Genomic DNA, 16422 nt, shown 5'->3' on the forward strand with positions numbered 1-16422 from the left:
AACCGAAAGTTGTTTGCTCTTTTGAATTACAGTATCGCCAACTAGATGAGCTTCGTCGCAATTATTAAACACTTTTGAAGTGATGGACGACTTGCTTCGATTTATCAAATCAGAAAATGATTTATTAGATAAGCAAATTGAAGAACGAAATGAGAGGTGGAACGTCTTCTGGCGTTGTTTTAGCTGCTACGAATCCATGTTAAAAATTGGTTCACGATCTATTATTGCGCCCGTGGTAGGTGTATATATCTTGAGTGGCATTTAGTTTTTTGTGATCTAAACAGACTAAGTTTTGTGCTCAATTAGTACAACGCCTATTGACAACTTGCCGGACAGCACGTTGTGCTTTGCATATAGTGTAGTTGGTTATTTGGAAACCAGAATAAATCGTTGGCATGAACATCGTATTGTCAGTTTGTCTTTTACATATTGGAGTTGTTGTGATGCATTATCTATTACGTCAGATTTTATCATATTTTTCAATGCAGAGGCATGATGTAATTAAAAAACTGATTGTAAGCTTTAAGATCCTCTAAGTACGTTTTATAGCTGTAGACGAGACAAAGAAAAGAACTTTCAGCAGACGCCAGATGGCTTATCATGTCTGCTTGTGTTGTATTTCAATTGCTTTTTTAAATAACCCAAACATAGGTTTTTGATAGTATTACTGAACTTAATATTCATTATTAGTATGTAAAAACTTATGGTTTTAAGGACCATAAGCTTTTACATACTACAATCATACCTGCCAACTCTCACGCATTCTGATTCTGATTCTGATTAAAAAGAGTCTCGAGACCTCAAAAGGAGGAAGTGGAGACCGTTTGCATAGATTGTATAAGAATAAAAATTTATCTATTTGAACAAGTGAATTTAAAACATCAATTAATAAAACTTTCCTGTTCTAATGATCTCCCAATCTAATATCCCGAGAAGTTCGTGGAATGAAGCTGTTAAAATATGTGTTTGTGTTGCAGGCGATTGCCTTTGGAGCGTTAGACCGAGATGATCTGGTGTCATACTGGTGTGGTTGGGACATTAAAAAATTAAAACTTTCAATTAGCGCTGAGTGTGTGCTATTAGATAAAATGTTTATTAAAAGGTTGAGTCGCATTGGGCGTGAGACTCACGCAATCACCCCAAAGAAAAAATGAAAATGCGTGAGATTTTTGCCCCAATTTCCACAACTTTATATATACTATCATTGATACATCAACTGCCCCAAAACCAAATCTCACGCATTGCCCCACTCTTGGGTTGGCAGGTGTGACTACAATACCCGATTCATTTTTCACGGCCTCAACTATAGAAAAAAAGCTATTCAACTTAATGTATCTGCTGCAATCGAGTTTGTCAATATAAACAAATGTTTGCCAACAATAATATTTTTCTGAATTTAACACTAGTTATTTTTTAGGTTTTCAGCAAAACTTACTCATTATATTAGCATTGCTGATTTGTTGGCTGCTGGCTCAAGAGAACAACAACTTCGATTTGATAAAGTTTTACTTCGTTTACATTATAGTGAGAAATTTGGTTATCTGCCCAACAGAATTTTTATGCATTGGGATATGGTAGATATTTACATACTCAAAAAGCTCAGGTCATTTTAACATGATAAACTTATTGGATTTTATTAGAATAAGTAATCCGAATGAGCAATATTTGAACCATCAGGTATAATAAGACTTAGGGCAGGGGTGTCAAACTCATTTTCACTGAGGGCCACATCAGCGTAATGGCTGTCCTCAAGGGGCCAGATGTAACTCATAATTGTAACATAATGTAATCAAATAATGTAAAATAAATTTAACTAATCCTTGATATCAAATAACTCTGACTTTATTACTTAAAATTGCAAACAGAACAGTTGCACAGCAAAACATACAGAACACAATTTTTTGGAAAAGAATCAGAAAAATTACACAGTACCCATTAACATGGGCATACTTTCCGTAAAATCAAAAAGTGTGAGCTGCTAAGACATGAATTTGTTTGTATACACGCATTAAACCTGCAAACACTAAATAATTGCAACAACAGCAACACAAAATCAATATGTAAGCAGATAAAAACAAAACATTATTTGCTATTTGCTGAAACAAAGTTAGACTTGCACCAAAAAATTGTTCAGTAACTCTGTTCTTGACTTTTCAGACTTCATAGGCAGCTGTAAGAATCAATATGATCCTATCGAGAGATGAGATTGAATGATAACTTTAGTCTGACTACGGCTAACAGCCTAAAGTACATTTTTATTCGAGCATAACGATTCAAATTGACAAAATTAAAAGTTGGTAAAAACTTTGAAACATTAAAAATTATTTTTCGATTTGATTTATGCAGTCTTTCACTGTCTTACCCTTTCTGAATCTACATATTTACTTTTGGAGTTGAAAAAAAGTTGATCGTGAACGATAAATTTTAATGTGACCGCGATGATTTTCAGTTTGGTTAGATGGCGGAATAGGCGTAGTATTAAGGTTATAACTTTTGCCACAGAAATCATTGAGGCATATTTGTACGTTTGTTTGATTAGCCAGAAAGATTTCTTTCGGACTAATCAAAATTATTCTTATGTAATTTAAAAATAACGATACAAGGAATAGATAAATTTCAGAGGCAAGATAACTCGCGTTGGGTGCCTAGCAACGTTATAAATACGGCCATGTGTTTGACACCTGTGACTTAAGGGTATCGTTTTTGTTTATTTTCATAGTTGTAATACTGACAAATAATACGGCCACATTTTGACTTTGATATTTTATTAAAAAGTCATCTCAATGAAGAGTTTTCATGTTCAATGTAACTGCTTTGTAAGCTTACAGTAGTTATTCTTTATTTAAATGTTAGTTAGCAGTAGGGCAGCAGTATTTTAGTTTACTTAAAAACTTTAGTCAGGTAATTGGAGTTTACGAATCTTGGTCAACTAAACTCAGATTTTTGCTGCAATTTTTATAAAAACTTATTGTCAAGTTTGAATTTCATATTTCAAGTCACAGAAAAAAGTATTCCAAAATAAATGTATTCTGGCAATATTTGGAGTTGCTATAAAGATATTTTAGAGATATGTGGTTTTTTTAAGACAAACGTGAATTATGCTTAGCTTTTTTCATTACAAACATGTCGAGATATTCCTTTCATAGAATTTGAGGATGAAGAGTAGAAATCTTTTTTCCATTTGAAAAATATTTTGTTTGAAGTGTCAGTATACTGTAGCGGTGTAGTGATATACTAAAATGGTAGTGCCAAAGATGGGAGAGTTGAATGGCTAGGTGAGAGAGCCTTTAAAACTAAAGTTTTCTGGTCAGCTTAATCAAATTGAAAAATCTTACATCAATGTTTTTAATGTACCGCGATCTTCAACATAAAACTATAGTGTGTTGATTTCATGTATCCCACTAATACTGTCATTGGATCTTCTTCGGCGCTGTTTTTAACTGCTATAACGTTTTTTTTGTTCAAGTTTGACTATTATTGCAGAAGTAAGTAGACAAACTTAATAAAAAGCTGAACTACAATCACTCTGGTAACTATTAGCTGAAATGAGCTTATTGTATTTATGCTTTTACACGAAGAAAAAGGTTTGTAGTTATTAGCAGTTGGACAACTGAAACTTACAGCATTTGATTTGCTATTCTTAATATTTGCATATCTTCACTCTTTACATTACCCAAGTAGTAACTTGAAGATAGCTAATATCAATTCCTTTTATCCTCAGTATGACTGACGGATGAAATGAGGCTGAGAGAGTATAAACACAAAGCTCTTTTAAGTTTACTGATTCAATTCTTAAATAACTTTTAAAAAGTCCAATTTTCAACATAAGAGACTGTATTGATGGTTTGTCAACTCTTAGTTTTGTAAAAAAAAAATAGTAAAGAAAAAGCATTTAATACACTAAGTGTAGAGTGCATTATACTATAATATAAAATATAACGAGCGCTTTGCTGTGAGTCAATCGCACAAATTTGTTTCAAGCAGGAATACATCTACTCTCATCTGATGATAACTTCAGCTGATGAGAGCAGATCTATACCTGCTCTCATGGGGTGACAACTCTAGCTGATAAAGGCAGACTTATAGGTATCTATTGCTTGGAACAAATTTGTAGTGATTGACCAACAGCTTAGTGCACTTTATATTATATATATATATTGTGTAAGCAGAGATAATTACAAGATAGATTTTAATAATTATAGTTCATTGGTTGTAGTATGATTGAGAGCATGAACAATTTTAGTAGACTATTGGAAGGTGAAGTTACTTTCACATCTCAAGTTGAATTTTATTGGGTCAGATAAATTCGCTTACACGAATTGCGCAAAGTTTGACTTCGGCCCGAAGACTCATGCAATAATTTGTTTATAAACTAGTTAATATATTTGGCATTTATTTCAATGTTTACTTGAAATCTGTTAGTGTTCCAATAGAAAAAGAATTGGAGTCATCTATTGAATCCTACATTTATTTCCTATGACATAAACAGCTACAACGGATACCATCTCAGTTAGTCTAATGTTTAGGAGTTGTCCTCTCTACAATATAAAGGTTCATTAATGTTTTTCTTGTTGTTGCCAAAGTTTTCTTTCTCTGATTCTTCTATTTCATTGTTATAAATGTAACATACAGCGGACAATCAAAACATGATTCTTTCATTTATATAACTCGTACTGTACATGTAAGTAGCTTAAAATAAGCGCACAAAGGTTCCAATATTAATTATTCATAGGCTATTCAATACGCTTTAGTGTCATGCAAACCGATATTAATTAAACACTGTTTGTTTGATTGTATAAAAATAATACTGCATTTGACTGATTTTTGAATATGGTGTGGAAGGAATGGTGGCACACTGTCATATCCATGTCGTCTTGTTGCGTTGAGAGTCATAGTTTTGGCTGGATATATCTGCTGCATCTCATTTCAAATTCTCATTGCAGAAATGTGTAAATGAAATGCAATGCTTGCAAAAAAATTGTATTAATCATATATGCACATAATGGATGTCCAAAATCGTATGATTTTGATATGAAAGAATAAATTACAAACTCCAATATTTAATGTATCCTTAATTAGCCCTTTAATCTCATGTGCTGGTAAGTGAAAAGGGGCACTTGCGATACAGTTTCATGTCACTCAACGGATACTTCTGAATTCGCTGTAGGTATGGGTTGACAATTTGAGTACATGAGGCATTTAGATTCTAATTTTGGTAGAAATACAGTAGTTTTTGCTTTGAGCGGGTAGACAATAACTGAGTTAGATAGGGTCTGCTGACAATGACTATGAGTGTGCATCCAGCAAAAGCTGTAGCCTGAGATCTTTTTTAATATTTTAAAGTTCTGAGGCTACAATGACAGTATGCTTTTGGTGTATGCTTCACTTTTTATTAGCAAGTCATCGATGGAGTGATGACAGTGTCGATCACATATCACCGAAAGTGGAATGTATTAAATAACTTCCGAGTGTGTGGATACACATTAGACTAAACAAATGCTTATCACATACCTCATTCTACGATAATTAGTTTTTGATATTTCCACACAAACACTCCACTAGAGTATGTGTAGAGAGTCGGTCAAAGTCATATTGTTCCGCTGCATGGGTCGCTGTAGCATTTCAATCGTTTATGGTCTTTGTTGTGATTTGCTTTGGCTCTCAGTAAGTTTTCATGAGCTTTTTAAACATTAAAGATTCATGAATAAAATCACGGAAACACCAGGTATTCGTCAAACATCAACTTTTGTATTATAATTGTCATTCCAGATTGTTGATTATCTCAAAGCGATAGATGATTTGAATGTAATTTTGTAAGACAATCGCATTATGGAAATGTTTCTTTGTAATTAGAAGAACAAGGCCATGTTGTGAACCTGATATAATTATACTGTACATATCATTCAGTAGTGTAGACAACTCCAACTTCTTAAATTTATTAGGTATTCTCATAGTAATGAAAAGTAGTATTGAATAATAAAATCTTATTTGACAATATTTAAATAAACCAATGATAGCATATTGGCCACTCTTGCTCATGTTGTATTATCGCTATGGCTTTTATTACTAAAGAATTTACACTTAAATATATTACATAATTTGCAGTGCGTTATGTTACTATTGCAACAGCTCAACAAATGATAAAGGTTATGATTTTTGTTCTATAAAAATTTTTATAGAACATATTGCTTGTATATGTAGTAAATGTGTAGAATTTCTCATTTTGGCTGATTGAGAAATATAGAAACAGCTCATTCGGTCTATTGTTTTGTCACATAAGTACATATGAGCTATTACATAGACAGCACAGTAAAATGAAAGTTGAAAATCAAAGGGACCAACCTCAAATTTTGCTCCAACTCAATAAAAAACCGTGCAAATGCATTTCTCGTCAGAAACCGTGCAATTCTCTCATCGTTTCACTAACTGCAAGCATTAAATTGCTTTCTCCTGGTTGTATTTCATCTAGTACTGTGTTTTACTAAATTTTTGCTGCAATTGCATAGATCAGTTGTATAGTTGTATTGCTATATTCTTTGGGTTTTTAGTGCCCTTTCAATTTTTTGTGCACCTGGCACTTGCTGACAATAATCAGATCGTATTTCATAGAAAGGCATGTTGTTTAATCGCTTAGAACAATTCAAGCATTGGGCTTATTCAAATCCTTATCATTTGATTTTAACTTGAACGTATTGGCCTGTTGATGGAGAGTTGCTTGGCACTTAGCCAATAGTAAATATCCCATAATGTAATTTAACTACTAGTCACACGTGATGTGACGCTATAGTATTACTAATGCCAATGCAACACGCCACGGGCAACGCTCGCGCGTTGTCAGATATTGCCTTTGTAAGCTTTGTAACGCTCACACAATCATACCAGGCTAGTGACATCGGTCATGGCAGCTACAACTAGAGCTTAGTTTACAAAGACAGGAAATAAATTTGCACAACTGCTTCAGCTATTCTCACACCAGGTAGGAAAATATTTTCATCAGCATTTGTATCCGAAGCTGTCAATAAAAACTTTGTTTTTGAAAATAGTACGCGTCATTTGACACTTATCGTTGGGTATGCTGTTTAGTCTCAGGGGTATACTAGTTATAGTAACACCCAAAACCGATTTGTACTTTTAACAGGTCCTCACTATTTTATCAAAACTATCAAAAAAATTATGTTCTATTGTACTAACATTAAGGGCGTTTGATTTAGTTGTTGAATTAATTTTCATTTTGAGTTGTTTGATTGTGGGTTGCTATAATTTTATATAAACTGTATATACTTTTCTTGAGATGGTGACTGATTTTGAGATATGTGAATATTATTACAAGTTAGAATTTCTCAGCTTGTCATTTCTGTAACTTTTCTCAATTTCCTACTTTGTTTAGCTTAATTATTTGAATTAACGTTTTACTAAATTTGTGTAACCTTAAGGTATAATGTTTCAGTGGCTTGGTAGAGGTTTCACCACTTTCCACTGTATGACACGGTGAAATCCCATGCTTCCTAGCAACTGCAAGCACTTGCCCCATTTTGTTATAGTATTGCACTCATCTTACCCTAGTCATGTATTTTCCCCTCTCTTTGTCTCTACGCGTTTGACTGCATGATTTCTTTAAACTTATAGTGTATCGTAATTCTTTAATACGCTTAGAACAGTTAAGAACAAAGTCATTTGGATTGCATAAGTTACCTACCATGCCATACAATTGATGGCACGAGTTGTTCAGACAAACATGCCATAGCTATTACTCGACACACAAGATTTATTGTTCCCAAGGTACAGCATCGACACGACAGGTAGCACAGGTAGCCACAGCAAGTCTATAAGAGTTTTATCAACTGACATTGAACAGCCGTTGCCAGCAAATCAACATTTTTTTTTTCAATGTCTCAAATGTTTTGTCTAAATCTTAGGATATCAAAATTATTTGTTAGCTTGAGATATTCTAAAGGGATGCTTGTAATACTAACTTTTCAACAAATATTTGATTTCTCACACTTGTTCTTTTTGACATCTCTAGTCAAGCGATTTTAAGCTTTAACCAAAATAACTAACTTACAAGTGTTTATATAAGGTTATTGGTAAACATAAAAAACATGGTATGTTTTTTTTCCAACGATTGTCGGGGTGTATTAAGACAATTTGTTTCTATCTAACAAAGCAATGCGTAGAAGTCAATTATTTAAATAACTATGAAAATGCACAAACATTATCATTAGGTAGTCATTTTGGCATAAAAGTCAGCACGTGTTGCAACGGCCTCATTTCTGACGCGGATACTGCAATGTTGTAGTTAAACATTGATTTTCTTTAAGTTTTCTCACCAATCAATTTTAACCAACCAACTTCAAGTAGGAATGTTTGATGCTAGACTGGTATCTGCTCGCTTATGGTAAAGTTGGCCAAAGTTTTGCATTGGTTGTTTACTAACGTATTGATTTTCACTAAGGCCCTGAACAACATTACACTTTGTAAATGATTAGATTAAAATGACAATTAGCATCGTCTCTGGTGTCGCCAACTCGTTTGAAGTTTGTACCCATCTTTGGCTGTATTCACTTTTTAAAGTGCGCTCTCTTGCAGATGACTGTCGAGAGACACCAAGAGATGCAGGTTCTCAGAAAACAAGCCTGCATAACTGAAGTTAGACTAAAAAGCAAAAGTCGTAAGAAGGAATTTTTGAACAGAGTTGAACGCTCTCTGGAAGAAATACAGGTAGTGGTTATACTGCGTTATCAGTAGTTGTTGCTTTCGATAGTAATTCTTTTGTATTTTCTAGTGTTGATTGCTATTTCTATAGATTAGTGTTGTTGTTGGCAATCCCTTGGAGGTCTATTATATGATATCAGCTATGTTTGCTGCAAATGCAAGCTGCGCGTGGGTAAGGGGATTGTCACGCAAACAATGGCTCTGTCATCTTGGCTAAGCATGTCTGAACCCGGCGACAAGCGAACATCAGCGATTAGAGGCAGGGCCAGTCGGAGAGAGCCATTTAAGATCAAATGCTTTTTCTATCACCCTACACATAACTTCTATAACCCTTCTATAACCCTTCTATAACCCTACAAGTTAGACGGTCATAGTTAATATTTAGACAGCTAAATGTGCTGTAGATGTGGTATCCTGAGAAAATAATTTGTGCTGGAAGTGCCTGTAACTATGAACAGGTGGGAGAATTGCAACTAAGAAGAAAAATGATATCTCTAGTCTAAAAATTTTATATTTGAGATAATGTGGACGTTACTAATTCTCAGCTGTTCAATTATTTATTATCGTTGTATTTAAACCTCTCACCCCTCCCCTATATGTTATATTTATTATTGTTGTATTTAAACCTCTCACCCCTCCCTTATACATTATATTTAATATTGTTGTATTTAAACCCCTCCCCTATATGTTATATTTATTATTGTTGTATTCAACCCCCTCACTCATTCCCTATACGTTATATTTGGTGACACCCAAACATTGTTGACAGGTAGAGAGCTAGTAACGAAAGCCTCGAGTAATGATTTATTACTCTATTGTCATACATGTAAAAAAAATTAATTGTGTTATTATTCTTTTTTTAAATGTTATGTTAGAATTACTTGTATGATTGTTGCTTGTCTAGTCAGTCTTAACAAAGGTAAACAGATAAGTTTATTGCGTAAAAAAAACCATTATAAAAATTAGTGTAAGTTTATCTTACAGTAAATTTCAGGATACATAACAAGACCTGTATGTTATATTTATTTTTTTAATGTGATATGCAATGCTTAGATTCTGCAACATTATCTCTAGAAGGCCTGTCGTTTTATTTACATTCTATTTAGTAAATGTGTGTTAGATTGCTATCACATTATGTTGGTAGGTTGGAACTGGCTGCTACATTAATGTTTACTGATTCTTATTGTTTATTGCTATTAGATTTTAGGCAGCTGTAGGTTGCTTGAGATCATTAACATCTAGTAATTTGTAAGTTTTATCATAAAATGTCACACGGTTGCCGTGAGTGTAACAGATCGTGTTGGCTGCAAGCTGAATACTGCTTGTAGTCATTGATATCTTCAAATGTTACTAACTTTGTTCACTGAATGCCTCTTTCCAGAAACCATTGTTCGTAGAATGACCGTCATTGAAAAAGTTTCCTTTGAAAATTAGAATAAAATATTCGTATTTTTGTGCAATTATATTATAATCGAAGGTAGCATGACACCGTAGTGAAAGGAGACTTGGCTAGCGTTCAAATGGCTGTGCTTACTTTCCGTGCAATACGATGCTAGATCTGTTTCAGCTAATCACCCGCTCTACGAATCAATACACCGTGCAGGGGAGATAATTCTTACCTTCAGAACAGTCATAACACCATATGGTAGCATTACAATATCCAAATGTACTCGGTATACGCTTCTCATGATATAAAAACTTAAATCTGATTTCAGGTCTCAGATATGCACCTAATAGTGTCACTTGCAGTTGTGAATTATCTTGTTGTTCCAGCAAATAAGGTTTGCATTACATTCGACTCATAAGACCCTCCGCGTCGCTCTATTATATCATTGAGAGCACTTGAGCTGGCATCCATTTGTGAGCTAAACGAGGATTGTATATATTTATTAAAAGCATTCTCAGCAATAATGTGTCTCTACAAGTCTCTATAAAGGCCTCGAAACCACTTTTTTTCAACTCTTATTTAATTTCAAAATAATCTAAAGACATGAAGATGGCAAAGTTGGCAGGTCTGCACACTCTTATCCATGTTTGATTTTGTTCGGGTCTATTTGCTTCCCCGAGTGTTGATACAAGAAGGAAAGCCCTGGGCGTAAAGTCTTAAATTAAATTGAAATATTATGCCATGATAGTCTCCGGTCCTGGAAGGTCATCAGCATTTCAAATGCATGCGTACTTTGTTTGTGGTGACCGGCGAGTCCTATTGTTTGTATAAGTGTTAGCACGCTTCTTTCGCTTTTTGTTTTACTCCGATGCCTGTTTGTTTGCACAGTTAGCATTTCCCTAGGTATCTTGTTGTGGTTACGGCTATTGCTAATACTGTTCGTCCCTCCTGCATCTCGCATTCTGACATGTGTCGTCACGTTTTACCTAATATTGCATGTAAATATAACTTTCTATTGGCATTGGTAACCATCAACGAATGCTGTTTTTCATTACTTGCCAAAAGAAAGAAACAAATGAAAAAACATAAATCATGATTTGAGTGAGTTGAACAGACGTATTTCATACGTGCAACTGAAAATGTTCAGAATGGTTACAAATGTTTAAAATATAAGATGGTATCGTTGGGTTTAATTTTTGCTATTGCATCCAAATGCGCCTTTTTTATTGTTTTGTGTTTTTGAGTCAAATATTATTGGCCGAGAATTATGAAGTAGTCTGGTTTAGCGAGGTAGCTACTCATTCCGTTTTGGATATTGGGCATACCCTAATTTCCTTACAACTGATTCTATTTCTCTGCCTTAGCTTGCATTATTTAGCAGGAAATAAAGCATCAGTACAGTAAAGGGTTCTGTACTTGCTGTTCGTACAAATCCTATGCCGCAATATAATAATATAATATGTCAGCCATTTGCAATGGTGCATTCAATAACGCTTATTCTTCACATCGATATTTGCTTGACAGCGCGAAACAAGTGAAAAGGAGATGTCTCCACCGAGGAGGGACAGCCTCTCAGAGTCATCTCAGCTCACAAGCACATCCTATCAAATGCAGCTCAACAACAACTCTGCCGCTCTAGATACAGACTGCAATGCACGAGGAGCGGACACAGACTCTCCTGTACCCGGGGAAACAATACACATAAAACCTGGTATGATCTATTAGCTGGCAGTCGTCATTGACTTTCCTGTAGGCGTAATTCGCTATTTTATAATGCGTATTAAAAGCGCTAGTTTAGCGGTGTCGCTGACCAGTATGCTGCCAATCGGTTAGTACTAGTTTCCAAATTGATCACATGGCACATCGGTGTGGTCAAGTCGCTGACCCCCATAGTCAGCAGTATTATGCAACAGCTGTCAATATTTGTTTGCTTTTGGTTTTGCTAATGTGATTGCCAACGCCAGGCGATTGGTGATAGAACAGTTTTCTACCGCATTGGTCTGATTTTTTCATTTCTAATATGCTTGATTTCATGGTTGCTCACGGTTTCTCTTGTTTTTCTTTTTGCTCTGCTTTAATATAGTCAATAACTGACTCATAATTTGCTGCATATTTTAGCTGCTCATGTAAGGCCTGGTTCCTCCAGACGATCTTCGTCTCTTTCTTCCCGAAAAGAGTCCACCTCAACACACACATCCGACAGTGAGGATATTCGCATCCAGTTGGGAGCTGCAAAGATCCATAGGAGGCGCACAGAGTCGAGTGGGTCCACAGGCAGTGAAACATCGGGAGCACCCTCCGATATTTGTCGATATCGGTCCAAGTCCAACAGTTCTGTAAGTAGCGAGCCAACCCCCAGAGTGGCAACAGGAGAAAGCAGGCTTTGTGAATATTCTCCTTTACAAAGGACAGGGTCAGATGGCGGCTGCAAGTTGAGGAGAAGTGGCTCAGAAAGAGCTTTAAAGAGAAGCGGGTCCGAGAGGGGGCTGAAGCGAACAGGCTCTGGGGACATTCCCACTGGTAAGTAACAATGGACGCGTGTGATGTATGGCTTTTTAACTAAGAATATGTTATATTAGCAATGATTGCAATTAAAAGTGTGATTTCTTACTGTCAATTACAGCCATTATGTCAGACTCGACACCAAGGATACACCGCAGGGCAGGCTCTGGCGATATGTCCCACCTTCACTCACCAAAACAGCCTGTCATTAATAAATTAACTAGAAGTTATGACATGTCACTTAGGAGTCTTATGTCTGAAGAGCTCAATGTGAAAGTTCAGCCCTCCAAAGATGGCAGCCCTAATGAGCTTACTGTTGAACTAGCTGGACCCTCGCATAACCTCTTGTCACCGAAGTACAGCACTGGGAAAGACTCTGCTGCCGTCAAACTTCTCACTCGGCCGGCTACACCCACTATAAAAAAGGAGCGGTCTCCTAGCAAGGAATCGGGTCCTCCTCAGCCGGTCAAAGCTATACACACACTTCCTCCATCTCAGCCGATGAGTAGGGAAAATACGTTTGATTCGTCCTCTCACAAGTCACTCGTTGGCTCCGATACCGACACGCGAGACGATAAGTTTGTGGATAATTTAGTCGATGCAGAGGTACCTAAGTCACGGTCATCATATCACAGACGATCTCCAAGTCCTCACCAAAATCTCTCAAGTCCGCTCAGACGTGAAACGAGTCCTCTGAGGACAAGCCAAAGGAATCAAGTCACAGATTTTTGTCGGGGAGATGAAAGTTTTGCAGCGGTAGGCAGACCTCTAGTAAAGAGAAACTCTTCAACGTCAGATGATGAGCTTACCAGTTTAACATTTGATGGTAAGAAGATTTGATTGGCTACTGCCTGATGGTTAATAAATTTGGTTGGCTACAGGCTGATGGCAAGTAAACTTGGTTGGCTACAACCAGATGACGAGTAGATTTAATATGCTGCAGCCTTATGGCTAATAGATTTGATTGGCTACCGCCTGACATCGACTAGATGTGATTGGCTGCAGTCTAATAGTTAATCAATTTGACTGGCTACAGGCTGGTGGTGAGTAGATTTTATTGGCTATAGCCTGATGACGAGTAGATTTTATTGGCTATAGCCTGATGACGAGTAGATTTTATTGGCTACAGCCTGGTGGCAGCGAATTTGGCAAATGTCCTAGTTTAAAATTGAAGTGCAATAAGTAGATAATTAATAAGAGGTCAGTAGCCATAATCAGTGATCTACGGCGGCGTAGACCTCTAGCATGGCTTTGTGTGAGTCGCTTTTGTATTTGATAACAATTGCTAAAATCTATATCCATGATTAGGTTGTCAACCTCTTCTGTTTGCAAAATTCAACATACGCTTTCCATTAAAACTAAAAGCTGAGCCAAAAATTCATTATGGAACTCTCTGCCACACGATCAGGTCTTTTGCAGAAAGCGCATTTGTAAGCAGTTCCTGCAATCAAGGGGTGGATAACAGGAAAGAAGCTGGGGGTACGAGGATAGCTGATTCATTACCTCCCGCGCAGTCAGTCTGCTACAAAACAGAGATGGACCATGATAGGATTGTGGTGCGTGAAGCCTGGGAGCAGTCGACTTCTCATAGGCACGCAGCGGGTATGTCCTATATTCTGGTTTGGTCAAAGGTACGAGGTAGAGTGACTCCAGTGGGTGTGATTTTAAGCAGTTGTGTAGCATGTAAGGAGAGCTATCAGGGACAGTGCTAGTCATATTTATTTTATTTTAACATCGTGCTGCCCCACGAGTCAGCTGATCATGTACTGTCAATACTTGCTTTTTGTAGTAGCCGATTTACTTGTTACTGCATATGTCTGAGTTCTACTCGCCACTTTATTTGTCTGTCTAAAGAGGTGACTATATAGTCCGGCGCTTCGCAACTGCTTGCTTCTGGTGGTATTTGAGCTAACTTCAGCGTGTTGATATTATTTTCTTCAAAACATTTTTGTATCTCATTAACTAAATTTGTTATTTATAAGCGTACTTTTTGCATTTTAAAATCATTTTTAAGCTCACTGTTGTGATAAATATTTCTTCAACTAATTACAGTGTAACTCTAGTCAAAAATATATACCCAAATATTGTTGGCCATTATACAATCGTCTATGAAAAATAGTGGTTTTGTCTAAAAAATCTTGAAGAAGACATTGGCATTTATACAGGACCTGTGTACCCACTAAAGTACGTTGAAGAATATGGGCCTGTATTATAGTTACCCCCCTATCATAAGCAATTAGTTGTTCCGAGGAATCACTATAAGCCTTATTTGTTGTCGTTCACTTTCTATGTAAGAGACTAAATAGCAAGCTATCGGCCCTTTTACAATTTCTCATCTAAAGGCCAGAAATAATTTGTTATCTTTGCATTCTTGCCGTAACATATGGTCTATTCAGAAGCCCATGCATGGCAAACGCTTATAAAAGCCTCTACTTTCGACTAACGATTCGCGAGAGAGCATTTGCAGCTTTGGCGTTACAACATATTATGCCACCCATGAACTTATGGTCATGTCACACTCGATATCATATCATGTTGTCACGGTTTGTCACAGGCCAACTTCCTCAGCCGGTAATGCCCGCAGACAATCCAGCTCAGCAGTGGCTTGTAGATAAGGTATCTCAGCTGCACAGCAGTGGCCAGGTCAACATCGAAGACTGGCTGCAGAATGCACCTGACAGGTGAGCAGACGTTTGGTAGTCACGGTGTTGCTGTAGTCACACAGTCAAATCATACGTGGATACAGACCATAGAGTTATCTCCCCCTAGAGTGATAACTACACGAGCGTTTCCGGTGCCAACAAGGAGCGTTTAGGCCACGCCTCTTTTTTGTGCTAGTCAGTCGTAGTGATTGACTAGATCAATAACATCAGCCATGAGAAGGGTTAAACAAGGATCATGAATTTCCAGTTGAGATAGTAATTAATGCTCATATTAAAGAAATGATGATTATAGTTTATTACTCTAATATGTGCTTATTATTTAAAGCAATTCAATACCTACCAGGGATTGCTAAACATATTATGGAAATGTTTACTTTTTCATTTCCATAAACATAAATATTTCCATAATTTTAGGGGAAATAGATATGGAAATTTTATTTTACAAGTATGGAAATGGTATGAAAATGGAAATAATATGGAAATGAATTATGGAAATGCTATGGAAATGGAAATAATATGGAAATGAAGGAGGGTAATGTTATGGAAATAATATGGAAATGAATTATGGAAATGGAATTAATATGGAAATGAATTATGGAAATGGAAATAATATGGAAATGGAAATAGTATGAAAATGAATTATAGAAATGGAATTAATATGGAAATGAATTACGGAACTTTTATGGAAATGGAAATAATATGGAAATGAATTATGGAAATGGAAATAATATGGAAATGGAAATACTATGGAAATGAAGTAGGGAAATGGAATTAATATGGAAATGAATTATGAAAATGGAAATTGTGACATACACGTAATCCCTGATACCTACATGACTTGCCAAGGCACTGAATAGATAGTGAGTGAAAGTGAAGGTAATGCAAGCAGTTACTCATAGATAAGATAGATAGTCATACTAGGGTTGTATTACATTAGTGTGATGGGAAGCTAATCAACTGCCATCAACTATGAGCTGTACTACCCAGTGTTGCCCGAGTAATAAAAAAGTATTTGGACAGAAAATTTATTTTTATATAACATTTACTATTCTAACTTTTAAACTTCATATCATGAGAAAATATTTTTAAGCAGTTTAAATAAATTAAGAGGAAAAAGAAAACAACTCTAAAGGTTTGCAAGCTTTTTCAAACAACTAC

The 16422-nt window shown here is 36.0% G+C and overlaps 1 protein-coding gene across 2 annotated transcripts in view; it reads left to right on the top strand.

Annotated features, from left to right (window-relative positions):
• The first annotated feature begins 82 nt into the window (after positions 1-82).
• LOC137385895 (serine-rich adhesin for platelets-like) overlaps positions 83-16422 on the top strand; it is a 29119-nt gene continuing 12779 nt past the window's right edge. The window contains exons 1-7 of one of the 2 annotated variants that reach the window (XM_068072496.1): positions 83-235; positions 8587-8718; positions 11624-11810; positions 12218-12619; positions 12723-13427; positions 14021-14203; positions 15156-15282. In XM_068072496.1, coding sequence (XP_067928597.1) covers positions 83-235; positions 8587-8718; positions 11624-11810; positions 12218-12619; positions 12723-13427; positions 14021-14203; positions 15156-15282 — 1889 coding nt within the window. Of the gene's footprint in view, positions 236-6876; positions 6977-8586; positions 8719-11623; positions 11811-12217; positions 12620-12722; positions 13428-14020; positions 14204-15155; positions 15283-16422 lie in introns of those variants that run through there. The other variant, XM_068072497.1, reaches the window with a different exon arrangement.

This window comes from Watersipora subatra, chromosome 1 (genome assembly GCF_963576615.1).
Source record: "Watersipora subatra chromosome 1, tzWatSuba1.1, whole genome shotgun sequence".
NCBI lineage: Eukaryota > Metazoa > Bryozoa > Gymnolaemata > Cheilostomatida > Watersiporidae > Watersipora > Watersipora subatra.